Raw genomic sequence first — 25,333 nt, 5'->3', positions numbered from 1 at the left:
GCGGAGTGGATGCCCAACCCGCACGGTTTGCGTCATTGGCACTTGTCTGCCTCCTTAGCCGCGACACCGACATCAGCCACACCGTAGGAGCATCTCACCACCGGACCGGAACCATGCGGCTTCATCGTGGGGAATGGTCATGGAATGAGAGTCATAAAATGTAGTCATAAAATGTAGTCACAATTCGATGTCATTCGATTAAAGCCATGATGAGGCTTGAACTCCACGTACCAAATCATGTGTAATGTTATTGGTGGGGGGCGCTAACACGATGGACAGTAGTGTCCAGTTTTCTCGCCACCGCCACCGACGGATGGTATGCGCTATGGATACAAGGTTTTACGAATCACAGACTCTGAAATACTCCACCGACGCAATGGGCCAACAGAATCGGCGCTAGGCGTTTTCCATGTCGAGAAATGTACGGTGACGTCGGGGCTTAGAAGTGCAGAGGTTGTATAGTTCGGCTGGTCTTGTTGACATTGAGCAAAAAGCGCTGGAACTACAGTGTGTCTGGATAGGCAACGGTGGGATTGAGTGGTTCTCAAGATCCAACGAGAATTCAAGAAGGCAAAGTGTGAAGACTCCACCGAAATTGTGCCTGACCCGATTATTTGTGAAATGTCGGCATCGTAGTCCCACCGTGCCACTTGCTTCTTCCACACAGAAGCAGCCCACCGACGCCTTGGCAACGCCAACCTCCACCACACAATTGCACTCAGGGGTCTGATCATCCCGATCCTCCAATGACAGGCTCAATTGCGTCGTTCTGAGACAGATGCACAGATGGTGCACCTCTCTCCAGTCCCGCGGGAAAGGGACGCCCGGCTGATGTGGTGGTGGAGCAAGAAAAGGGCGCACCGATCGAGTCACAGCGCATGAACAGCTCCCCCGGAACTAACCAGATCACTAGGACCATTCACCCCCTTCGGCTCCACCTGACATTTGGAGATCTTCCCCCTTCTTCTCTGTATTATGTGTATCTCTCTGGTGGGCGGTGGGGAGGTCTTGAGCCACTCATTTTTTTCTCTCAAACCATTCTCTGCTCGATGACTGATCGTGTTGCGATTGTCGCCTAATAGCCCTCAACATTCAAAGACTCCCTTCTTCATACTACCTTGATTCCAATTGAGAACTCGATCTACCGACCTACAGATTCATCTTGATTGCGAACACCCCTCCCCCTGGCCACACCCTCGGAGTCTGACGATGCACCACTGCATCCACCCTTCTCCGGCGCTAGCGGTGAATTATGGAAGCTCCTTCTACTTCTAGGGCGAGCTCTGCGCACAGCGCGGATCGCAGGGTGCGAGAACTCTACCGCTTTTACCGCCCCTCCGGTGTTCCCAGCGTCGTCCCATCATGGCTACCCTCAGGCGAAGATGTACCGCCAGCAGGCAATGGATCGAGCAGGAGCGGTAGCTCTATTGGATCCCCAGACACGCAGCCCGGCACGGACGATTCTGGTGCGTCGAACAGCAGCGCCACGTCGCGGCCGTCTACGGCTGCTGGACCGGAGACGTTGATTCTGGGATCGTCGAACAATACCCTCACCTCCTTTTGTCAACTGGCGGCGCTGAGACTGAATGTGGAGCGTGCGATGATTTGCGTATTTGATCGAGATACGCAGTTCATTCTTGCCGAGGCCACTCAATCTGTGAATCTCAATGATAATTCTATACACAAGAACGATGATGAGCTTTGGCTGGGATCCAGTGCGAGTAAGAAGGGATGGAAATGCTGCCAGGTAAGTTGAAGTTGACCTTGAAAGTTGTTACGACCAATTCCTTCGCCGCATTTCGCCGCGATTTGCCTCCGCGACAATGTGTTTGACCGGCAGTAACAGGACGTCGTTGCATTACCACCCTCGGATCGCGAAACTCCTTCCTATCCTCACCTCGTCGTGAATGACCTGGCCGAAAATGAACGATATAACAAATCGAGCTTTGTTGCAGGGCCTCCGCATTTTCGATTCTTTGCCGGGACCCCCTTGACGACCGAGAACCGAATCAACCTGGGATGTTTCTTCGTATTGGATACCAAGCCGCGCGACGAACTCGGGGAGTTGGAACGGGATACGCTGGGATCTTTGTCGTTTTTGGTGATGGATTATATGAAAATTTGTCGCCAGGCCTCGGAGGGTCGTCGAGCCGCTCGTCTTTCAAGAGGATTGAGCTATTTTGTGGACGGGAGCTCAAGTTTTGTGAATAGCATCGATGGTTCACGGGCCAATAGCTGCCCACCCGTTTCCGAAACTCCTTCGACTCACAACCGTGCCACTGGCTCGGATGAGTACCAGCGTCGCCAGAGTCAAGAGAATACGTCTCAGATGGCCTCAAACAGTCCTCTGAATGACCGGTGTAATGGGAGCAACAGTCAAGACAACGTATCATGGACAGCATTGACAAGCCCACCGAATGAGCGGTTTAATGGAAGCAACAGTCAAGATAGTGCCTCTCAAATGGCATCGCAAAGTCCGCCGAATATCCGTTCTCTCAGCAATGACTCGCGTTCGCTAAGCCCCGGCGGCTACAACACAAAATTCGAAAACACAGTGTCTGGTGGAGGAGCCTCAGGAGTCGGAAGCTCCTTGCCAGAATGGATAACGAACAGCAGTCGCAACCGGCTCCCCCCAGATGATTCACACGGAAATTCATGGTGTTTCCGGCGAGCTGCAAACTTGCTCCGCGAGAGTCTCGACCTAAGCGACGATGGCGGTGTGCTTTTCCTAGAGGCAACGCAGACTCCATTAATGGACGGTGAAAGCGGCAGTGATTGCTCAATGAACGAAAACAGCGGCCCTGCGACCGTTCTCTCGATGTCCACCAACGATGATCCATTTGCCCCAAGAGCCGGCTCCATAGCTCCACCACCTGCCCGTGTGGATCGGACTTTCTTGCGTCAACTCCTTCGACGTTATCCCCAAGGCAAGCTGTGGTCCCTACACCGCGACGGCTTGATTTCGACTTCTGATGACGATGATCAACGACCCCGGGATAATCCGACATTCAACACTCTCCAATCACCGCATGGTGGTGCGCAGTCAGTCGATGCTGCAAAACCTCTAGGCAAGAGACACAAGGCGGCAGAGAACTCAATGCTCAATCAATACTTCCCCGGAGCCACGCAGATCATGTTCGTGCCGCTGTGGAATGCTGTCAGTTCGCAGTGGTTCGCGGGCTGTTTCTGCTGGACGACTGTTGAGACCCAGGTCTTCACTTCTGCCGTCGAAGTAAGCTCTGTTCTTGGGTTTGGATCATCCATTATGGCCGAGTACAGCCGGGTTGAGTCACTGATCGCAGATCGGCAGAAGGGAGACTTCATAGGCAGTATTTCACATGAGTTGCGCAGTCCATTGCATGGCATTTTAGCCGCGGCGGAGTTTTTGAACAGTACAAAACTGGATGAGTTCCAAGACTCATTGTTGGAAACACTCTGTGCCTGTGGCAGAACTCTGCTTGATACGATGAACCAGGTCCTTGATTTTAGTAAGGTTGTGTCGCTTGAACGAACATGGCGATCGATGAAACGAAAGAAGGAATCACCGCTCGATTTCAAAGGAACGGACAGATTGGCTTCTCATCTCGACACGTATATCGCGACAGACCTTTCAATTGTAGCCGAAGAGGTTGTGGAGGGTATCACTCTGGGCCTTGCGTATGGTCAGAGTTCTACCGCAGCAGCCGACTTGCCGGTTGTGTTGTCTCAAAACACGCCCAAAGCTTTGACAACAAGCAAGGTAGAAGTGATGATCGATATTGCTAATCGCGATTGGGTCTATCGCACACAACCAGGCGCCTTGCGACGAATCATCATGAACATTTTCGGAAATGCCATGAAATACACCGATGAAGGCCGTGTCACCTTGAGTCTCGAAGCTTCGAGTCATTCTGAAGGCCGATCTCGGAGACAGGGCTTAGAGGATCTGGTTACGTTGACAGTTACGGATACTGGCCGGGGTATCTCGGAAGAATTCCTGCGCGATCGTCTCTATACGCCTTTCGCTCAGGAAAATTCTCTCGCAGTGGGAACAGGACTGGGACTTTCTATCGTTCGAAGTCTCGTGAAGGCATTGAATGGTAACATCCGTGTCCGCAGTCGTCCTGGTGAGGGCACCATGGTCCGCGTGTCTTTACCTCTTGCCCGCCCCGTCGGCGAAGAAGATCCACCTGTTGAACCATATGGCCATCAAGTCCAGCAAAGGGAGATTTTAGCGAAAACCGTCTCCCTCCGTGAAAAATATCCCGGTAGACGTGCTGCAATCTGGGGTGCAGACCCGGATCATATCGATGAAAACTCTACTTGGGCCGAGATTGGGCGATATTTGAGAGAATGGTTTGGCGTTGAAATCGTGCCATGGCCGACTTATCTTCCGCTGGACATGCTTATCGTGGAGGAATCCGAGTTGCCCGTCCTTCGACAGGTTGCACTTTCGGCGACATTGCCATCCCTCCTGATTTTGGGCAGCAAAGCCGAGGATTATAGCAAGGCAAAGTCAGAATGGCTAGGTCTTGCTTCTTCAGTCAACATTATTCGACGTCCTTGTGGTCCCCACAAGCTAGCTCGGTGCGTGACGAAATGTTTCCAGAACGCCCGCTCGACAGTTGTCAGTCCGTCAACTGCCGTACTTCAGAATCCAATGGACATGCCCATGCGAACACCACCAATAAGTTCCGCAATAACGTCGCCTGTTGGCGCATCGTTCGAAAACCCCTTCGATACAAACATGTCTCTGAAAGAGGCTGTCCGTAGTCGGGCAGCTTCCCTTGCGGCCAATCCACCCGCTGCACCTTCTGTGATCTTCTCTCCACCGGAGGTCATCGCGGCAGCTCCCGTCCCACCACCTCTCGGAGAGAATAACACCGGCTCCACAAAACTAGCACGAGTCCTAGTCGTCGACGACAACTACATCAACCTGAACCTCATGATGACATTCATGAAGAAACGCAACCTCATCGAACTCGCATCAGCTGAGAACGGGAAATTAGCCGTCGAAGCAGTCGAGCGCGTATCAAATGGCTTCGATGTCATCTTCATGGACATTTCAATGCCAGTCATGAACGGATTTGAAGCCACTCGCGCAATCCGCGCAATTGAACGAGAGCGTGATGGCTGCGGGCCGGCTATCATCATTGCTCTCACTGGACTGAGCAGTTCGCGAGATGAATCTGAGGCCCTGGCATCTGGCGTGGATATGTTCCTGACCAAGCCTGTGTCATTTAGGGAAGTCTCGCGGCTGTTGGATGAGTGGGAGACGGATGGGATGGAGAGTGAACGAAGGCAGATAACCTGATCTGATCTGAAAATTCGCTTCCTTATCTTACCCCAAATTTCTCCTTTTCATTCGCTGGAACACATTTCAGTGTCCTCCTTATATTCCCTTCATGAAAATACCCCAGGACACATTCATCTTCTCTCACAGTGACGTTCCTGATCTTTTCTTTTTTCTACCTAACAGCCCGTCATTGTGTCCGACTACATTTGATCATGTTCATAGCATATTCAATATAGTCCACACAATGCACGTGCTTTTTTTCATCTTCAAATTTCCTTTCTCGGCCTTGCATACGAGATCGCGTGTTCATACAATGGACTTTATACGATTTGGCGTCCTTTTTTACACGACCAACATGAATGTTTCGGCTTGTTTTTGGTGATGATATGATTCTGTCTATCCCGGCTCTGAGGGGTTTCCTGTATACGAATGGAATGCGCCTTAGCGAGCATGGGTGCAATGCTATTTAATTAGTAAAATCACTTATCTATAAATACCTGAGGCGTTGCTTTATATTGTAACTTTTAGATAACTTGCTCGTAAGCGGCGAGGTTACATATATCCACATCCATGTATAGTGATTATTGATGTACATTGGCGGCCTGCTGCACCTGACAGCCCAGTAGGCAACTTTACCAGTAGCTGGACTTGCACAATAAAATCATTGATCAAGGTATTCCCTCTTTTGATGTTTTCAGAATTGAGAAACACCATTTCCCCGCAACAGATGATCAACGAGAACGTCTCTTATTCTTCCCACTCCTTCCACAAGTACCTCAGCCTCCTCCCACGCCCAGCACAGTCTAGCACCTCTCTCCAAAAGCTTCTTGTCGTACTTCAACATACTACCACGAACCCACATCGCCCCAGCAGACAGGAATCTCAGGTTATACTCTTTAAGTGCCACTGCAGCAACTATGTCTGCAGACACGCCTTCGGGAAAAGTAATGTAAAGAAAGAAACCCCCAGAGAGCTTCTCAGGACTTTTCGACCCTGCCTGACAACTTGAATATTTGAACGGTCGGCCAATGTCAATCTCAACTCCAAGCGGCACTAGTAACTCTTCGATCGCGTTTTGTAAAGCGACAGACCGGTCTCGATACGTTGGAGCGAGAATGTTCTGGATGTGATACTCTAGAGCTCCGGTGCTTAAGACGTGTTCGATCAATACGGATGAAAATTGACCTGGCGCTCCGCCAGACAGAGTTGGCCCTCTAGTCATATTATTAGCAAAATCATTCAGTAAGTTTCAAAATGATTCAACATACGTCTTGTTCAATCGCTTGATAAATGCCGGTGTGGCTTCGGCCCACCCGCACCGCATTCCAGGCCCAATTACCTTGGAGAATGATCCATTGCTAACAGCATTACCCCACTCGAGATCGCCTCCCGGTAAAGAAGCATCAATATCGACCATCCTCGGTGGCGGGGGAGGCGGTAATGATGAACACTCTGGGTCTTGGTCGTGGGGTTTGACACTACATATCTCCCCATTACCCCGAGCTTCAGAGTTGACTGTCCATGATAGAAAATCGTAACAATCATCGGTGACTACCAAAGCGTCAGTTTCGCGAGCGAGACGAATCAGAGCTTCCCGCCGCTTAATAGTGTATGTCTTGGCACTTGGATTGCTGAATGTTGGAACAAGATAGATAACGTGTCGATATAGCTTTTCATATTGCGGTGGTCCTTTGAGATTTTCCGTCTGTTTGGAGGGTGAAGTATTGGCATATTCCTGCTGGTCCACGACCTCGATTTGAGCTCTCAGAAGCTCAACGTCCAGACCTTGTTCATCTTCAGGGACTCCGACTAAACGATCTTGGAAACCCGCGTCTTCGAAGATCGTGCACGCCAAGAAATATGTCGGCTCGACCATCCATACTCGGCGCGTATAGACCGGATCTGTGAATGCGGCCATTACAGAGGCGAGATTGCCGGATGCACCATTCGTAATGCATATCCTCTCTGATGAGATAGATTCTGCGTGATATTCTTGAACTCCGCCCTTGGCGTTCGTGGGAGGACATTGAGTGACCGGCGGGGATCGTAAGCGGTAAAGCTGCGAGAGCCATTTTGTCATGCCATTTCGTAAAGCAGGATCCCCGAGTCCCGGCCCATATAACATGGACTCGCTTGCACGAGTGGTGTTTTGGAGAGTCGCATCCGCCGCAGCGAGCAGCGCTTGTGTGGGAAGAAGGCGGGTTGATGGCCAGCCCCGTTGGAGATTTATATGTACCCGAGGAGGTGTTTCAGCTCGGATGTTCATTTTGATAGAACTCGAAGATTTCCAATAATTGAATGCAGAGAAATTGATTCTCACAGGCTTATCATTCTTTGCCATGTGGGAAACCAGCTAGGTAAGATATTCCAGTGTTCGGGTTTCTACACGACAAGCTTTCCTTTCCGGACCATAATTGCAAATTACAGTCATGTTCTAGACTCAGAGATAGCGTGTTCAGCGCCCGTCATGGATATGCCGGCAGGTAGCTATCGTGCGGGGTTCATCGGACAACTAGGAATCACAAAGTCCTAGCGAGTCCGAACGGCCGACCCACTTGGAGGTCCTCGCACGGGTCCCTGTTCATATCGGACACCGTCCTATCAATCATTTTGTGATGCAGTATGCTTCAATGTTTCGGACTGTAACACCGTATGTCGGCATAGGATACACTGGGTTTGGGGACGGTTTAGGGGCCTAGTCGAGGAGGGGGTCTTGGCGTAGCCGGATGAATGCGACTTATTATGTCGCTGTAAAGTAGTCATACAGGTCAAGTTATCTTTCTGTAGGTCAATCAAATCTCTCATTGCATCTGAATTGTCTCTAAGTCTCGAAATAAAGCGTTTCATATGATGCCTCAAAGCAACCTCTCCCTTGATGCCGAACAGGCGATCTTCGACAAAGATGTCGCCGACATCAAAGCATGGTGGGATTCCAGCGTGAAACAGCGACAGCTGAAGCGGTATGTCATGGTGAACTCTCTTTAAGTCTCTTATAACGCTTTCTGATGATGGAATGGCGCAGACCGTATCCAGCAGAGCGGATTGCCGCCCTTCGCAGCTCCATCAAGCAGCATTATCCTTCAAGCGATATGGCTTTGAAGCTGTGGGAACAAATGAACGAGCATAATGAAAGTGGCACCTGTGATCTGACGTTCGGATGCACTGACCCACTTCAAGCTGGTGTCATGGCGAAGTATCAGCAGGTATGTAGTGGGAAGTTCTGCAAAAAAGTGTCGCGACCTGACAGCACCCATGGTGCAGACAGTATATGTGTCGGGTGCATTGTGCGGCTATTCTCGAGTGAGCCAACCAGGAATGGATCATGCGGATTATCCTTGGGACACGGTTCCTGAGACTGTGAACAAGATCTTCCGCTCGCAGCAATGGCAAGACCAACGCCAGCGCCAATTCCGTTTCCTGTATCCCAAAGAAGAAAGGGAAACTCTTGATAACTGGGATTTCCTTACGCCGATTGTCGCAGATGGAGACATGGGCTTCGGCGGTATCACGCATACCATGAAGCTGACGCGTGCTTTCGTCGAAGCAGGCGTGGCAATGTTTCACTTGGATGACCTGGCCATCGGTAGGCTGGATTTGTCCTCAAGAGGCGAATAGCCGGGCAGCTGATCGTATTTGCAGGAGCTAAGAAATTCACCACGGGTGAAGGCCGAACCGTCGTTCCGACCAGCGAGTACCTCTCTCGACTGACCGCTGCTCGGATGCAGATCGACATTATGGGTGCTGAAACTGTAAGCCAGGCTCCATGATACGGGAGTTGCATTGGCTAATCTTCTTCAAGATCCTGATGTGTCGATGTGATACCGACCATTCCAGCTATATCAGCTCTGTAATTGACACGCGAGATCATGCCTGGGTCTTGGGTGCTACGAAAGATGTTGAGCCACTAGCAAAGGTGCTTTCGACCGCCTTGCTCAACGGAGAGGATGTTCTGTCCGCACAGAAGGCGTGGCTTGTTTTAGCCGACTTGAAGACATTTGATGATGCCGTGTCAGCTATCGCCAAGTCCTCGCCAGGCAGCTTACAAGCATACAAAGCGGCGATTGCTGAAGTCACCACCCAGATTTCTACGCCGTCTCTTCATGAAAGGCGGGCTATTGCTGCAAAGCATATTCCGCAACCTCTCATGGCTAGTTTGTTCTTCGATTGGGATCTTCCTCGCACGCCTGAGGGGTCCTATCGATGGGCACCGGATGTAGAAGCCGTTGTAAGCCGTGCATTACTCGCAGCAGGCCTTGGGGAGATAACCTGGTCTCGCATGGACTATCCCGTCAAGTCCGATATCGAGGCCTTTCACTTGGCAGTCCGGAAGGTCCATCACGACCGAAAGTTTGGATTCGGATACACGGGCGGCTATGACTGGTTGAAGGCTGGATGGACTGCAGAGGAAGTCAAAGAGTTCCCATGGGAGAGCGCGAAGAAGTACGGTGTCGTATGGCATGTCCAGCCCATCTGGGCTCTCCAGGGCCAGAGACGTGCTGTCGAAGAGTTCAGCCGACTTTGGCAGAAAGGTGGAATCGCAGCATATATGAACAAGGTTCAAGGACAGGAATTGGGTGAAAGGTATCCTGGCCTTGAAAGCCGAGAATATGCTGCGGATGGGATCACGAACCCCGAGGATGGTTATGCAAGATTCAAGTTTAGTGGTGCCTATTTGGCTGACGCCCTTCTAGAGACGGCAACTATGGGGGTTAACGGTGTTGATAAGGAGCTTGTCATGGGCCAAGGCGTGGTAAAGGGCCCCAGGGCAAATCGGTTTGGGTGAACTGAAGAAATTGAAAATTGATGTAATGAGATTTCAATTGAGACCAGCGACGCTGTTTTTCGCGTATTCGTTGACTTTCTTATTTGTGTGCCAACCTGGCTCACCTCCTTCTCCTTTCTTTCCCTTCCTCTTTCCCTCTTTCCAACTTCATCTCCTTACCGTTTTCCGCCTCGACATCATATTCCAAGACTATGAAGGGGTTCCAAATCCCTTCCTGCGGTATGAGACAACTGTTCACTAAATTATGCACTTAGTATTCCCTTGATTGCCCATTGATTGTGGACTATCCCAGAATTGCCCCAAGGTCCAAGTTTGAAGTTGCAGAGTCAAGGCCAGCAGCACCAGTCGTCATATGGGGTTTTCTATCCCTTCGGACATGCACAACCAAATTACAATCCTCCAGAAGAGGGCGCCATTACGCTCCTTCCTTTTTGACATGGATTTAAATTTGCAACACTACTGGCCACTAGCATCTTTCAGGCTCATGTCGGGTGGCGCGGCCCGGATGGGCTAGCAATTTAGATCATATGACGTTGATCGCGAACAATGAAATATCTGAATAAGTAGTAGATCGTGCTAGAAAAAGATCGCAGAGCCGTGCCATGGTACGCGAAAACCTCGGCCGTGAAAACTGAGTCTAGAGCGCACGGAAACATGCAACGGATATAACGCTAGGACGAACCGGTTTGGCCAAACCAGATAAAGCTCGGGCGAAGTCAAGCAAGGGCAGTTCTCCCTTGAACAGGCTCCACACCGTAGCATAGAAAGGTGGGTTTTCCAAGGATATAGCGGGCCCGATGACATAGTGGCCAGAAACGTTCGCCACAAATCCCGACCGAGTACCCGAAAGGGGAACCAAGCATGCCGAGCCGTTGTTATTGGCTTTCGGCATGCCGGGGTTGGGCATATTCCGGCCGTGTTTTGAATATGTTCCAATCTTTGAACAGGAAGCTCCAGAAAAAAAAAATTGTGATACCGATTTGTTCCGCGTGCCTTATTTGTTTTCTTTTCCTCCCTGGTGTTGACTTTGACCCCTGACGTTGACGTTTGACACGTACGGTCTGTCACCTGAATTTTTGCACGTCATGGCCGACCAGGATGAGATTCGAGGTAACTCAGTCTATGAGACTGCTGAGTCTGGTGTCGAGAAACCTGTTGCTTTTGAGAAGCCGAAGGCCAAGTCTGGCTTCATGGGAAAGTCGGTGTTCCTGCTTCGCACGATCTCGTGTGCCTGGGCTAATCTGACTTTCGTGCAGGGTGATGGGATTCTTTAATAGTGATGTTCGCAAGGAGATACCTTCCTACAAGGATATTGAGATTCACACCTGGAATGGTCCTGATGATCCGGAGAACCCTTTCAACTGGGGCACCAAGTACAAATGGCTTTTGACCCTCACTGTCTGCTTCATGTACGAAAAGATTCTCATACTTCAACACGACCTCGCTGACAGAATGATAGCTCTATCTTGACCGGTCTCCCTGCAGGAACCTATGGCTCCGGCAACGACTGGATGGAAACAGAGTTCAACGTGCAGAACTCACCTTTCCCAAACCTTTATTGGGCTACCACGAGTTGGAATATGGGAGCGGCTTTCTGGCCTCTGATATTCGTGCCTCTCACCGAATCTTCCGGCCGAATGCCCGGATATTTCGTCGCCTATATCATTCTAGTCATCTCACTCTTCCCATCCGCGTTCGCAAAGAACTTTGCGACTTTGGTCGTGACGCGGTTCTTTGGCGGCGGTGCTTCCTCTGTTTCGATTAACATCGTCGGTGGAAGTATTAGTGATGTCTGGTTCGGCAACAAGGCTCGCAGCTTGCCCATGTCAATCTTCGGTTTCACCAGTGTCGTGGGTATTGCACTTGGTCCGTTCATTGGTTCTGCTATCGTACAGATCCCTAAGAGCGAGCCCTGGCGTTGGTAAGTTGACCCGAATCTTGAAGATCTGATCTCCAATCATTCATGCTCATATATCCATTGTTCAGGATTTTCTATATTCAGATCATTTATAATGCCGCCTTGATCCCCGTGTTCTGGTTCATCCTCCGCGAAACCCGACCCGACGTTATCCTCAAAGCGCGCGCCAGAAAGATCCGCAAGGAAACTGGCCGCCCGGTGTACGCAGCCGCCGAGATTGACGCGCCGAACAAGCTTACCCTGGTGAAGTTGTCGTTCCAACGACCAACCCGCATGTTGACCTCTGAACCTGTGGTCATCTTCTTTACGCTCTGGATCAGTTTCGCTTGGGGAATCCTGTATCTGTTCTTCTCCAGTGTTGTGCAGACCTATTCCACAAACTACAACTGGGGCAGTCTCGCAACTGGCTTGGTCCAGCTTGCCATATCGGTCGGTGCCATCATCGGTACAATCATCAACCCATTCCAGGACTGGCTCTACCAGCGTTCTGCAGGCCGCAACACGGAGAAGCCCGGTACCCCAATCCCCGAGGCCAGACTGTACACCGCTATCCCCGGCAGTATTCTTTTCGCGGCCGGTCTGTTCTGGTATGGCTGGGCTAGTCAGCCAGATATTCACTGGATCGTCCCAACAATCGGTATCACCGCTGCCGGTATCGGTATCTACTCCATCTACATGGCTGTCGTTAACTACCTGACCGACGCTTATGAGCGCTACGCTGCGTCTGCCCTGTCGGCTGCTTCTCTTGGACGAAATTCATTTGGTGCATTTTTACCGCTCGCTTCGCCCCAACTGTTCAGTAACCTCGGTTTCGGCTGGGCTGGTACTCTTCTTGGATTCATTGGTATTGCGTTGTCGGTTGTGCCTGTGGTTTTGGTCTTGAAGGGGCCGCAGATTCGGGCTCGTAGCACTTTCATGCGCGAGGCTATGTGGGAACCGGAGGAGAAGGTTGAGGTTGATACTTCTGGTAAGGGTGAGATGGGACCCTCTGCTGAGAATGCCGAGGGGATTGTATAAGCGGCCTAGGTGGCGTTCATACATGTTTCATCCTGAACCAATGGCGGGTGATTAATCTAAATAGATTGAATTATCTAACTGCTCCTGTTCAGATAGCACATTACATACATACGCGCTACTACTAAAGCTGCGTTCCTTGGAGCATTCGGTGTACGTGAATTTACGGTCGATCATTCATCCCATTCCCGTCATGCTTGTAATGTTTCAGAGGGGCTCGTATCCCTGGACATTTCCCGGGAACTTGAAGCTTTGAAGCGATATATTTTCCCAGTGGGGAACCGATTGAACTTCCGGGACGTAGGAACCAAAGAGAGGGTATTCCGGTGAGCTGTTGGGCTCGTTGGGAAGCACGTGGCCGGTCAACATTGATCGATTATTGATGCTGTTTTCTAGCCCCCTACCCGCCTCAGTCGCGGGAGTCTTCTGGTCGTCGACGTGTGTTGGCAAGTCGTCGCTGATCATTTCTTTGATCATGCGGTAAGTATCGCCATTCAGAACCACAGACTGAACATTGGGAAGCTTCCCCAAAATTTCGTCTGCGATCTCAACTCGAATACGCTTTACTGGTCGCGGATTATGGTTGTCATTCGCAGGAATATCCTCCACCAGAGGGACCTCGGTCGCTAGGAGCTCAAAAACATCCACGAGGTCCCTAGCTTGTTCCCAGCGCTCAGCAAAAACGGCAAGGTTGTTCGAACAGCACCTGACTGCCTGAAAAATATTTTTTGAATTGTATGCCTCGCTGCGGGACTGTGGTGGTGTAGCCCAGAGACAATATAACATGGTTATTCCCACAGAAAATTGATTAATGAGCTGTGGCCTGTGAGCGTCATCATCTGTGATAGGATCATCAAGACTTACTCCAAGCCAGGGGTGAGGAATCTTTTTGCCACTTTGAAATTTGCGAAAAATCATGATGATTTGAAGGCTTGCTCGTAGAGCCCAGTCACCAGTTTGACCGCATACATTCGCCTTGGTAGGCTTGTGAAGAAGGAGAAGGGAGAGATTGTAGGTGATTAAAATAAGACGCTCATCCACAGGGTGTCTACCTTCCGAGGTACTTGCTTTCGAAAGCTTTAATCTCCAATTTTCCAGTTTTGATAAGACAGAGGCCCTCCATATTGTAAAGGACTCGCTATCTGGTGAAAAGTCGCTCCTGGATGTGAGGTTCAAAATTTCGGATTGAATCAAGAACAATCGTTCTCGGTGCAGCGCCCACGAGACTGTGGTAAATACCAATGGTTCTCTATACTGGATGGGGTCCTCAACTAATAATTCGTCATCCAAATCTTCGAAGAGCTGTAGCTATTAGACCGGCTTCGGCAATGCAGTAATTCTACTTACTGGGACCGTGACACTGTCATCTGGGATCGAATATGGAATTCCTAAGACACCACAAGCCAGTCGATCGAAGCTATAAGCAGCCCAAAAGGCTCTGCGACGCATTTGTATATCCGCTTGTGCAGCAGCGGTCTGAGGTTCAGGCTCAGATTCCACAAGATGGAATTTGGACACGACGCAATACCGCATAGCGGCAGATGTCATGAGAGAAATTTGGTCCGTGGACGGGGAGAATAACGAATGCATAGACATCATTAGATAAGCTTGGACATGCCTCAAACGATTTGGATGTCTCAGCACGAGAGGCAGGTAATGAACCACAGCCTGATCGTAGAAGTTCTTTGGAAGTTAGCACTTGAATGATAATTTGTAGTATGGACAGACCATCTCACCTGCGATGCATATGATACAGTCGATGGATTCTTGGGGTCAAGAAGTAAGCTGACTGCAAATAACTAAATATAGGTGTCAGACAACTTTTGGAAGGTTTTGTGGAGAACGAACCATGTGGACAAAGAAACCTTCCCAAAGTTTGCAATCTTCTTTGCTGCTAAATGCTTGCTTCCATTTTGCATACCATGAGCAGAATTCACGTTTTAGCAAAAAAGGCCAGCGTGTATTGCCTCTCTCAAAATACGTATTGCATATATTTTGCTCAACAGACTTCGGAAGGACATCAGGCCATAGAGCAAGATGATCGACACGGATATCAAGAGATCCGTGGCGATCTGAAGGCTCAGTGAGTTGGTTAATTTCAAGCAGACTTTGGATGGGTGGCAGAGTGGCAATGATTGCACTGCTCTGTGAGGCGTTTGGTAGTTGGGATTCATTCTCATCACTTGCTTGGGGTTGCAGTGGGGAGTTCACGATTTTATGTTTAGCTGATTGAGAACTTTGTGAGTGGCTGCTTCGAGCCACAGATGATTGTGAGGAGAAAGACGAGCGATAGCCCGGCGGTCTAATCTGATCGTGGTGCCAATCATCTCTTGAATAAGCTGGAGCCTGATAGATGGTTGGCTGTTGATAAAATTCTTCGGTGTTTAAAGCACTATCCAGTGTACTTGTGGGTTGTTGCCTGTCACGGCTTGGTTGGGATCCGTCAGCTCGCTGTACGGGAGCCATGTTCCCATGAAGACCGTCCGACACAGTGGGTGCATTCCCAGATCTCCAATTCTCAAGTTGGCCCAGTCGTTCTTCTAGTAACTGAACATAACTTCTTATTGTCAACCAAGTTCTAGACCATGGAATAGAAAAAGGGACTCTTACACTGCCTTGTACCGAGCTCGCAGACCTGCAGGTTCCGTTGGTTCACATCCTGAATCATGATCAGTGACAATATTTTAGACGCATGCCTGTTGCTCCGCTAGATCACCCACTCTCATTTGCTCTCGTACAGTTGGAGCAGGGGCTTTCACCATCCCCGTCGCATTTCTGCTTCCGCCCCCGGCATCTCTTGCAGGCTAGGATCCTCTGGCGTTTAGCCGGGGGGACATAGCTACTCTCCCAGATCTGCCGGTCTAAAGCCGCCCCTATGTCTAGATGCAAGTCGTCATCTCCCGGTATCAACTCGCTTGCTTCGCGAAGATAGGAGATCATATGCGACATGGCGTAATGAATCAGGCGGAGATTGAGGAGTCCGATAACCGAAACTTCTAGGACTCTGCAAAAGTAAAAGAGATGGAAAAGTGCAGGCGGGAGAAATCCGCCGATAGCATGTCAGCTAGGCCCGTGGCGAGGAGCGAATGTCAGTTGTGGTTGGATGGTCGATAAGCTTTGCTCAAAGGAGTCTAGGTTGAGTTAATTCAAACAAAGAAACAATTCCACGGAAAGACCCCGGTAGCTCAACTTAGACCTAGTACCGGGCGGGGTAAGAAGCATAGCCGTTCTTACCTAGATCCATCTTAATCTAAGGGCGCAACCAGCTTCATGAATAATCTAGATCTTTCGAGTCAGGTGGGAGATAACGGCTTTATCCTCGGTTTAGCGACCAACGGCACGAAGTCGCGACGATAAGCAGTTCCCAATCAATTTCACTATCAAGAACTCGCCTCTACTTCCAGTCTGCCAAGGCCGTCGGACTCCAAAGTCCGATATGTGATCGGCCGGTTATGCCCTTGATAGCTGCCATGCATGCTGCAGAGCTCTCCGCTAACCAAGACAAATACTCTCAACGTGGCCCGCCTTATAATGGATCAATAAGAAGTGGATTTTGTCTGGACTAGCTTTTCACATCGAAGCAGAATGGACAAAAAGCTCCAGTCGTCTATGTCGGGGGTGGAGCCTGCTGACAGCCATGCCCAGAACATGGTCGGCGAGGTTTACGAAGTTGACAAGAGATATTCTAAGCATAATCGAAGCAATGAAGATGTCGCTGCCGGCCTGGCAGAAATGTTTGAGGGTGGGCAGGGATATTCCAAGAAAGAAGTCCAAAGACTACGTTGGAAGCTTGATATTCGATTAATCCCTCTCCTGTGGTTTAATGTCTTGCTTCCAGCCATGGACAAAGTCAGCCACGGCACTGCCGCCCTCTATGGCCTCAGAACCGATATTAATCTTAGTGGCGATCAATATTCATGGATCGGTAGTATATTCTACGTGGGTATTCGTACTCTCGTCATCTGATAAATCCTAATAGTATCTATTCAGTTCGGCTACCTGGTCTGGTGCTTCCCGTCGGGCTCATTACTACAGAAATTGCCTGTCGCTAAAACAATGTCCATTGCAATGTTTGTATGGGGAGGCGTGCTCATTGGATCTGGGTTTGTAACGAACTTCTCTCAACTCATGGCTTGCCGATTTCTGCTCGGCCTGCTCGAGGCCCCGATCGTGCCGGGAAATATGTTGATTTTATCCATGTGGTACACCCGTCCGTAAGTTCCCCTTGACTCTCCCACTCAAGGAATGAACATGGAACTAAAAAAAGGACAGGGAGCAAGCTCTCCGGTATGGGCTCATGTACACTGGTCTTTCTACCTGCTTCACTGGTCCCATTGGCTATGCGTAGGTCAAAAGCCTACATTCCTCATATACACTTCTCTAACTCAAGACTTTAGCATTGGGTTCATTAAGACAGACCACTTTCACATCTGGCAAAGCTTTTTCTGGATTTGTGGCGGCATGACCATAGTCTATGGCCTCGTGGTTGGAATCTTCCTCTCAGACAATCCAGTTAGTGCGAAATTTATCACCGAGCGTGAAAAAGCAATCGCCATCGATCGCATTAGAGTGAACCAGACAGGTATGATCCTTCGAGAATTGCCCCCACTTAGTTTACTAACAATATTCCCAAGGAATCGAAAACAAGACTTTCCGCAGAGAACAAGTCATCGAAGCCTTCCTCGATATCCGCGTCTGGCTTATGTTCCTTTTTAATCTCTGGATTAGCATCCCCAATGGTGGACTGACAAACTTCAGCCCACTCATCGTTTCAGGCCTAGGCTATAGCGCTCAGAAATCAGCACTTCTGACTATACCCAACGGCATGGTTCAAACTGCATCCAGCTACATCTGCAATGGAGGCGTCTTCCTTGCAGCAAAGTACTACCCTAAGTATCACTTCCGCGGTGTCTTCATCATGTTCGGTATTATTATTGGCATGATTGCAGCTATATTTTTGTATACGTTGCCGATTACTTCTTTGCATAGTCGACTTGCAGCTTTGTTCATAAGCTTCTTCTACCTTGGCCCATATATTGTGGCGTTGAGCATCGTTGGCGCCAATACTGCGGTACGTTTCAGTAACTATGAAAAAGCAGGTCTTTATTCTGTCGATTTCCATTAAACATTTCGCTCTCATAGGGACATACTAAGAAAGTCACCGTAAACGCGATGATGTTCATTTCCTACTGCATCTCTAACATTATATCGCCACAGTTTTTCAAGTCCGACCAGGCGCCTCTTTATCCCCTCGGCACTGGCGCGATCCTTGGATCTTATGTTCTATCTCTGTTGACTATTGTAGCCTACATGTTGGTCTGCTGGCTTGAGAACAGGAGGCGTGATGCTCGAGAGACTGCCGTTAGAGAAACAGTGCACCGCGATACAGATTTCAAAGATCTAACGGACAAGCAAAATTCAGTATGTACTTCGAGGGCACACATGCTGATTCCTTGAATCGTGGACTTTGCTAACAATGAACTAGCATTTCCGTTATGTGTGGTGACTTAACTGGCATCATTCAAGACCTTTCTGTCTATTCCGAAGCGGCGTTGGTGTGAAATGGAGGTATCATAGTAGATTTTTGTTTGATATAGTCGAAATGACTCTGAATTACTCTATTCGACCAAGATTTACTGTAGTAATTGTAGGGTCAAATCTCCGCGGATCTTAGCCTTCAGCTCAATCTCAATGTCAAGATTCAAATCCAGCCTCAGTTTCAACTGATCGTTGCTCTTGGAATCCGTAACTGCCTCAGTGGTTTCTATCACTTGGCCAGTATTTGCATTCGTCCCATTTGAAAGAACCCCTTCCGATTGCCCTGGATGTTGGCCTTGGGCTGGAACAACTTCTTGACCGTTTACTTTAGGACTAAGCATTTGCTGAACGCGTGTCTCTCGGACCTGGCCTCCTGGGCTGTTGGATCTTTGTTCGCGTTCGACCACTTGAGTTTGATCTGGTTCGGCGGATTGGGCCGACTCTCGGCGGACAGTCGTCCGCTGATGATGTGTCCTGGGTCGTGGGGATGTCTTCCGTTTCTCGGGTGGTTGCCCTTGATTCGGAATATTCAAACTACCCTCGCGTTGCTCATAGGTAACACCATTCGGTATTTCTAGATCTTCATTGGAATTTGATCTTTCTGAAGTCCCATTTTGTCTCTGCTGGCCTCCTTCACTTTGTCCGTCTGAGGGAGTCGTTCGCTTTCCAAGCTTCGGTGGAGGTCGGAGTTTTCGGGGTCGTCGGTTTTGTGAAGGGGTGGCACCATTTGCGCTACTATTACTGACTTCGCCCCGTGTAGTGTCTTCTGGCGCTTTCATTTTAGGCGATTGATGAGATATGACAACGATAAAGGCAGTGAAAATAATGTTGAAAGCTTCGCAATTCAGCGCGCGCCGTGCTATCCTACCTTGAACCACTTTACAGTACCATATGGATTCGCCTCCTGACGTCAACTACATAGCTTTGTTGGAGCTAGAAATGATGGCCGAGGCGTAACCGTATTACGGCCGAGCGTTCTGCATCCGGCAATATGACGCGTAATGAGGTAGTGGAGACTTGTATCAGAAGGAAAAATCGTAAAGCAGACAGGAAACAAGAAAATTTCGATGGCCTGGCTCATGAAGATCCGGGGAAACAGCATGTCTAGTACCAAACTTTCCAATATGTGGGCCCATCATGATATGCGGAGATGAGCCTTTTCATGGAAGGGACGCGAATTTGAGAGTCGCAATTTCTCTTAATCCAAACTGCGCTGTGTCAAAGTTCCTTTCAATTATTCCTTTTACATAATTTCACGCATTGCACCCAGAGAGCTTGGAAAGAATGGCTCCGAGCCGGAAGTCGACTACCGAAACCGTCCCATCTAAAGACCACGGGCATATACGGAGAGCAACCGATCGGAAAAGAAGAAGTGACTCGGTTTCTGAAGCTATTTCGCAGGATGGCGAGAGCATTAGCGTGATCTCCGACCAATACGACCGAGACTCGGACATCGAAGATATTTCTCGAATGGAATCACGGCCTACAGCCACTGTCGCCCAACATGCTCCGCCTGCTCGAGGAATTAAATTTGATCGGCTAAATTCGACTTCTTCGTTGGTGCAGCCAGTCCCCCCAGTACAAGAGCTTCATGGTGAAGTACAAAGGCGAGGGATGGATCCACTCCAGCCAGTTCAAAGTCCAGAGAAGCCGGCAAATACTGCATTGAGTTTGAGATTAGACCTTAACCTTGACATTGAAGTCGAATTGAAGGCTAGTATTCGCGGTGATCTGACTCTTTCTCTTTTGTGAGTGTATCTTGCGCCATCTTGCCATATAAATCCTAGGCTTACCCATTAAGGACTTGATTTACGAAATAATGGAAAAGTGACGGCTACCTGTATCCGCTTGATATTGTGGCTTCATTGATCTTCTTTGCGTTGTTTAAACAAGATTATTGTTAATTTAGCATCTACCATTGAATACAAATAGCTCTCTAGTCCACTGTTCCTGTGAATGGCTGGCTCCTTTAGCCCGAACTATGGAAGCGCTGATGGGGATAATGGAGCATTAGCCACAGTTAAGCCACCTACGCTGGGTAGTCGAGGAACGTGTTCTGACAGTTCGAAATATCCAGTAAATTTAATACAAGTGGCTTCTCAATCCTGTCGCAAAAAAATGGTGCCGTGGCGAGCCATACTGCCAAGACATTCCAGCCACTCTCCGACGTCTATATCCGTGGTTGCTTGATGGCGGGAATGACGACAAGACACCAGAGCTTCCAGCCATCTTTCGAAAGATGTTCCTCGCAAGTTTTCAATCCCTTCAAATGAACAGTGATTGGTTTATTATATTGCCATCATACCACAGGTGCTTCGCTTACTGTTTTCATCGCGCGTGGAGTGGTACGTCTGTGGCTGTGGCGTGTGGCTAGCACTCGAGCCGAAGACCTATAAAGACGTTATCAAGCATCAACTGTTTTAAAAAATTCTATTTACTAAGAATACTATCTTCAACTATATCTTATTTATTGAATCACTCATATCGAAGAATAGAACACAGCGAAAGCGAAAGCTAAAGCTAAAACAAAAGTACGACGGTATAAATGGCAAAGCCAGAAGCCAAACCTATGCTAGGGAAGAAAGCCCCGGGGGCATCTAGCACCCCACTAAAAAAGGGCCAAACTCCTAAAGACGCTCTACCTGAACGGAAAAAGCCAGACGTCCCAAAAACTGCATCCCCTGCGCGGAAAGCGACCGCCGGGTCCAAACCCAACGGGATTCCTACAAAATCGTCCAAGTCTCCGGGGTTGAAGAGTCTATCTCCAGCACCTACTTCAGAGTCATCCGACAAGGCTAAACAAACCAATCGTCTTCAAAAGCCACCAAAGCCGGCCGAAAAGGTTTCAATGCCAAAGGAGACCGAAGCAGAGGATATCGAAAAAATTGATGACGCGGATATACCAAGCGAGTCAATCGAAAAAAATGACGGTCCGCTAGAGCTGGTCGATAATGCACCAGGCTCAATCGAAGAGGAAGATGAAGTGAATGAGGAGCAGAGAGAAGATGCTGTAAAGGAACCTCCGCAGGCTTCTAGATCGGCAGGAAGATCATACCTCCAACGCGGTAAAGACGCTGCATCGGGTCTTGCGAATTTTGCGAGTAAGGCCAACAAGCTCCATTCTCAGTTGCCTGACCCCGTTAAGAAAGAAGCAGCAAATGGCATGCAGACGGGGGTGCAGAGCATCACGACCACGCTCCAGCCAGCTGCTGATGGAGCGGGAGGTAAAGTGGAAGAGATAACGGAGAAAGCTCCAGCCCTTCCAGTCGATCTGTCTTCTCTGTCTGGCCTGGAAGTTGGAGAAGATGGTATGATCCTCGATGGTGATGGCAATCAAATCGGGCGACTGGCTGAGGGAGAGGCTGAAGCTCTGGCCGGTCAAACTGTCGGCGAGGATGGAAACATTTTGGACGAAGACGGCGATTTGATTGGGCGTGTGGAGCTTGTCAACGAAGATCTGGCCGAGAAAACCGAAGCCCTTCCTGACCAAGATTCCTTGGGCTTGAAAGGGCTCGCAAACTTGCCTCTTGCGGAAGACGGCTCGGTCAAAGATTCGTCTGGTCGAGTACTGGGAAAGCTCGTCGAAGGCAATCCTGAGGAGTTAGTCGGTTGGACAGTGGATGAAAATGGCGAGATTCTCGATGATGATGGTGATTTAGTCGGCCGCGTTGAGCTGCTATCTTCTGGGGATGCCGGTGAACAACTTGACCAAGTTGAGGATTTGGTAGGCGAGTCACTGCCAAACCTTTCCATCCTCAAGGACAAAACCATCAATGAAGAAGGCAAGATACTGGATGAAGACGGTGGCGTCCTTGGTCAGATCAAAGAAGACCTAGACCCCGAAGCTCTGGCCGGTAAAGTGCCTAATGAACAAGGACAGATCCTGGATGATGATGGAGAGATCATAGGAGAGGTTGAGGTGGTACCTGGGGAGGTTGCCGATAAGGCAATGGCAATACAGCAAGAAGCAGCACAAATGGTCGAAAATGATATATCGATTCTCGATGGCCTTCAAGTCAACGAAGAAGGACAGATCACTGATTCGAGTGGCACTGTACTCGGTGAACTCGAAGATGGTGATCTATCGGAAAATCTCGGTATGACCGTGAACGAAAAGGGCCTGGTCCTAGACGACGATGGCAACATCCTAGGCAAAGCTCGACTGGTTTCTAAAGAGGCTATTGAAGAACCTGAGAAAACCGCAGAAGGTAATGTGCCGGAACTACCACCTCTGTCTACGCTTGAAGGCCTCAAGTGCAACAAGCTTGGCAAAATTATCAATGAGGACGGGATCCCTGTTGGTGAACTTGTCGAGGGTGACCCCAAAAAGCTCTCTCGGGAAGGCATCGAGCTTGATGATCAAGGTCAATTCTGGGACAACAGAGGGAATATCATCGGCAAAGCTCAGGCTCTTCCTGCGGAAGACGAGGAAGAGCAAGGCCCATTTGCGGACTTTGATGAGCCGTTTGTCGCTGAGGAAGGCTGGGTCCACGACGCCAATGGGAACACAGTTGGTCAAGTTGTCGAAGGTGAAATCGGAAAGCTTCTTGGAAGAGCGGTTGATGATGACGGTGATATTCTTGACAAACGCGGTAATCTTCTGGGAAGAGCAGAGCCCTGGGAAGAGCCTGAGCCCGAACCAGAGGAAGACGTAGATCTTTCAGAATTGGAGGGCCTGACCCCTAACAAGATTGGAAACGTTATAGGTCCAGATGGAGTCCCTGTTGCTCAAATAAGCGAAGGTGATCCAAAAGTACTAGCCGGCAGAAAAATCGACGCTGAAGGCCAGATCTGGGGTGATGGTGGCGAAGTCATTGGACGGGTTACTTTGATTCCCGAAGATGAACGCGAAGCCATCACGCCTTTTGGGGGCACGGGAGATCTGGTGGCTCGAAAAACCGGGTTTGTTGAGGACGAATTCGGTGAGATTGTTGGTAAGATCATCGAAGGCGATCCTCAGAAACTGCAGGGCCTCCTTGTGGACGACGATGGTGACATTATCGATAAGCGAGGCAATGTCATCGGACGGGCTGAGCCATATACTCCACCGGAGGAAGAGGAGGAAGAAGAAGATCTATCCAGTCTTGAAGGTATGAAGGTCAACAAGCTAGGAAATGTCGTTGATGAACATGGATCCGTGTGGGGACGCCTCATCTCTGGCAATCCTAAAAAGCTGGCAGGCAAGCAAGTCGACGCTGAAGGCCAAGTCTGGAGTGACGATGGGAAAGTGCTCGGTTCTGTCGAATTGATTCCTGAATCAGAGAGAGAGCAGGCAGAGGGCATTTTCTATGGGCTCGAGGGCCTAGTGGTCACCAAAGACGGCACCGTCACAGACTCCACTGGTCAAATCGTCGGAAGGCTTGTTGAAGGAGATGCGCTTCGATTGAAAGGTCGAGCCGTCGACGAAGATGGAGAAGTGATCGACAAACTCGGAAATGTCATCGGTCGTTCAGAGCCTTGGATTCCAGAGGAAAAGCCGCGCGATATCAATCCGATGAGTGGCCGGAAAGTTAACCGAGAGGGAGAAGTGCGCGACGAAGATGGCAATCTTATCGGTCAACTTACGGAGGGCAATCTGAAATCTCTGGCTGGCAAGGCCATTGATGACAATGGCTACATCGTGGATAACGATGGCAACAAGATCGGCGAATGCACCTTGCTGGAGCACCTGCCTGAGCCCGAGCCCGAGCCCGAGCCCGAGCAAGAAGAGCCCGAGTTGTCTCCCGAGGAACTTGAACAGAAGGAAAAGGAGGAACATGATCGAGACTTGGCAAAGAAGATGTCGTCAATTGTGCAGCAGACACTGGATTCCGTTGAGCCTCTTTGCAAGCAGATCACCGAGGTAAGACCTTTTGCTTGATCTCATTTACATGTCACTTACAAAATGGCCAGCATATTGAACGGGCAGATCGCACACCCCGAGACGAGCTTGACGAAGAACAGTTAGTGAAGACAGTGAAGCCTATCATTGAAGAAGCTGGAAACATGTTGCAAGAATGCAAAGGATCCTTACGAGCTCTGGACCCCGATGGTCAAATTGCAGCGTCCGCCAAAGCCCGAAGTGTAGCGCGCGAAGCAACATCGGAAGAATACCAGTTGGCTGATCTTCTGAAACAACTTTCGCAGACGATCTCTACCACAATTGAGAATGGCCGTCGGCGAATCGCTGACATGCCTCATGCGAAGAAGAAGATCAATCCACTTTGGTCTTTGCTATCTGAGCCTTTGTTCCAGATCATTGCGGCCGTTGGCTTGCTTCTAAGCGGAGTTCTAGGACTTCTTGGTAACCTCCTTGATGGTCTTGGTCTCGGAGGTCTGGTTCGGGGGCTTCTTGGTGGCCTAGGAATTGATAACCTTCTCGGTAGTCTTGGTCTGGGCAAGTCTGGTTGAGGGATATGTGATCACGAACATGAACACGATCACGGAAGGAGGATGGACGAACACGAGTAACCAGACTTCAGCACACGTCTCTCGCTTTTCTTTTTGCCGGACTGGTTCAAATGATTTGCATGCGATGTATGTTACCTAGTTCACGTAGTTTAAATAGTTGATTCTAATATGATCCGGGCTTTTGCTGGCCTACATTCTGTGCACTGCCCAGATTGAGTGACGCCTTTGTCGTCGGAAGAACTGTAATAAGTATTTCCACGTGTGTAGGTGTTCATCTCATAAGTCGTATCAAATTCAGCCTGCTATTCCAACAAGACTTTTCGAGTCATTGACAGCAAGTATCATATCAAACCACATCAAGTCGAGGTGTCGGTACATCAACCAATTGGTAGTTATAAAGTACATAAAGAGAAAG

The 25,333-nt window shown here is 49.4% G+C and overlaps 8 protein-coding genes across 8 annotated transcripts; 5 read left to right on the top strand and 3 right to left on the bottom strand.

The window, feature by feature from the left end:
• Nucleotides 1-1,252: 1,252 nt before the first annotated feature.
• Nucleotides 1,253-5,293, top strand: N7443_007840 (uncharacterized protein; the record flags this gene model as incomplete). The annotated part of the gene is made up of 2 exons (XM_056887896.1): nucleotides 1,253-1,747; nucleotides 1,847-5,293. The coding sequence occupies 2 exons, from the start codon at nucleotides 1,253-1,255 to the stop codon at nucleotides 5,291-5,293; spliced, it is 3,942 nt and encodes a 1,313-aa protein (XP_056739587.1).
• Nucleotides 5,294-5,969: 676 nt separating this feature from the next.
• On the bottom strand, nucleotides 5,970-7,541 carry N7443_007839 (uncharacterized protein; the record flags this gene model as incomplete). Its single annotated transcript, XM_056887895.1, has 2 exons — nucleotides 5,970-6,489; nucleotides 6,544-7,541. 2 exons carry the CDS (start codon nucleotides 7,539-7,541, stop codon nucleotides 5,970-5,972), a joined length of 1,518 nt encoding a protein of 505 aa, XP_056739586.1.
• A 581-nt stretch (nucleotides 7,542-8,122) lies between these two features.
• N7443_007838 (uncharacterized protein) lies at nucleotides 8,123-10,058 on the top strand (the record flags this gene model as incomplete). Its single annotated transcript, XM_056887894.1, has 5 exons — nucleotides 8,123-8,235; nucleotides 8,298-8,478; nucleotides 8,537-8,858; nucleotides 8,915-9,024; nucleotides 9,075-10,058. 5 exons carry the CDS (start codon nucleotides 8,123-8,125, stop codon nucleotides 10,056-10,058), a joined length of 1,710 nt encoding a protein of 569 aa, XP_056739585.1.
• A 1,085-nt stretch (nucleotides 10,059-11,143) lies between these two features.
• Nucleotides 11,144-12,993, top strand: N7443_007837 (uncharacterized protein; the record flags this gene model as incomplete). The annotated part of the gene is made up of 4 exons (XM_056887893.1): nucleotides 11,144-11,256; nucleotides 11,315-11,467; nucleotides 11,518-11,979; nucleotides 12,045-12,993. The coding sequence occupies 4 exons, from the start codon at nucleotides 11,144-11,146 to the stop codon at nucleotides 12,991-12,993; spliced, it is 1,677 nt and encodes a 558-aa protein (XP_056739584.1).
• Nucleotides 12,994-13,197: 204 nt separating this feature from the next.
• On the bottom strand, nucleotides 13,198-14,841 carry N7443_007836 (fungal specific transcription factor domain-containing protein; the record flags this gene model as incomplete). Its single annotated transcript, XM_056887892.1, has 5 exons — nucleotides 13,198-13,806; nucleotides 13,855-14,292; nucleotides 14,338-14,673; nucleotides 14,727-14,789; nucleotides 14,839-14,841. 5 exons carry the CDS (start codon nucleotides 14,839-14,841, stop codon nucleotides 13,198-13,200), a joined length of 1,449 nt encoding a protein of 482 aa, XP_056739583.1.
• Nucleotides 14,842-16,575: 1,734 nt separating this feature from the next.
• N7443_007835 (uncharacterized protein) lies at nucleotides 16,576-18,496 on the top strand (the record flags this gene model as incomplete). The annotated part of the gene is made up of 7 exons (XM_056887891.1): nucleotides 16,576-16,915; nucleotides 16,970-17,204; nucleotides 17,263-17,334; nucleotides 17,388-17,572; nucleotides 17,625-18,061; nucleotides 18,133-18,411; nucleotides 18,476-18,496. 7 exons carry the CDS (start codon nucleotides 16,576-16,578, stop codon nucleotides 18,494-18,496), a joined length of 1,569 nt encoding a protein of 522 aa, XP_056739582.1.
• Nucleotides 18,497-18,623: 127 nt separating this feature from the next.
• Nucleotides 18,624-19,307, bottom strand: N7443_007834 (uncharacterized protein; the record flags this gene model as incomplete). Its single annotated transcript, XM_056887890.1, has 1 exon — nucleotides 18,624-19,307. One exon carries the CDS (start codon nucleotides 19,305-19,307, stop codon nucleotides 18,624-18,626), a length of 684 nt encoding a protein of 227 aa, XP_056739581.1.
• A 1,790-nt stretch (nucleotides 19,308-21,097) lies between these two features.
• On the top strand, nucleotides 21,098-24,918 carry N7443_007833 (DUF3659 domain-containing protein; the record flags this gene model as incomplete). The annotated part of the gene is made up of 2 exons (XM_056887889.1): nucleotides 21,098-24,370; nucleotides 24,421-24,918. The coding sequence occupies 2 exons, from the start codon at nucleotides 21,098-21,100 to the stop codon at nucleotides 24,916-24,918; spliced, it is 3,771 nt and encodes a 1,256-aa protein (XP_056739580.1).
• Between the last annotated feature and the right edge of the window lie 415 nt (nucleotides 24,919-25,333).

This window comes from Penicillium atrosanguineum (genome assembly GCF_028827265.1).
Source record: "Penicillium atrosanguineum strain IBT 20685 chromosome Unknown utg000006l_segment0_segment0, whole genome shotgun sequence".
NCBI lineage: Eukaryota > Fungi > Ascomycota > Eurotiomycetes > Eurotiales > Aspergillaceae > Penicillium > Penicillium atrosanguineum.
Note: the sequence above shows the minus strand (reverse complement) of the source record. Positions and strands in the feature narration are given on the sequence as shown.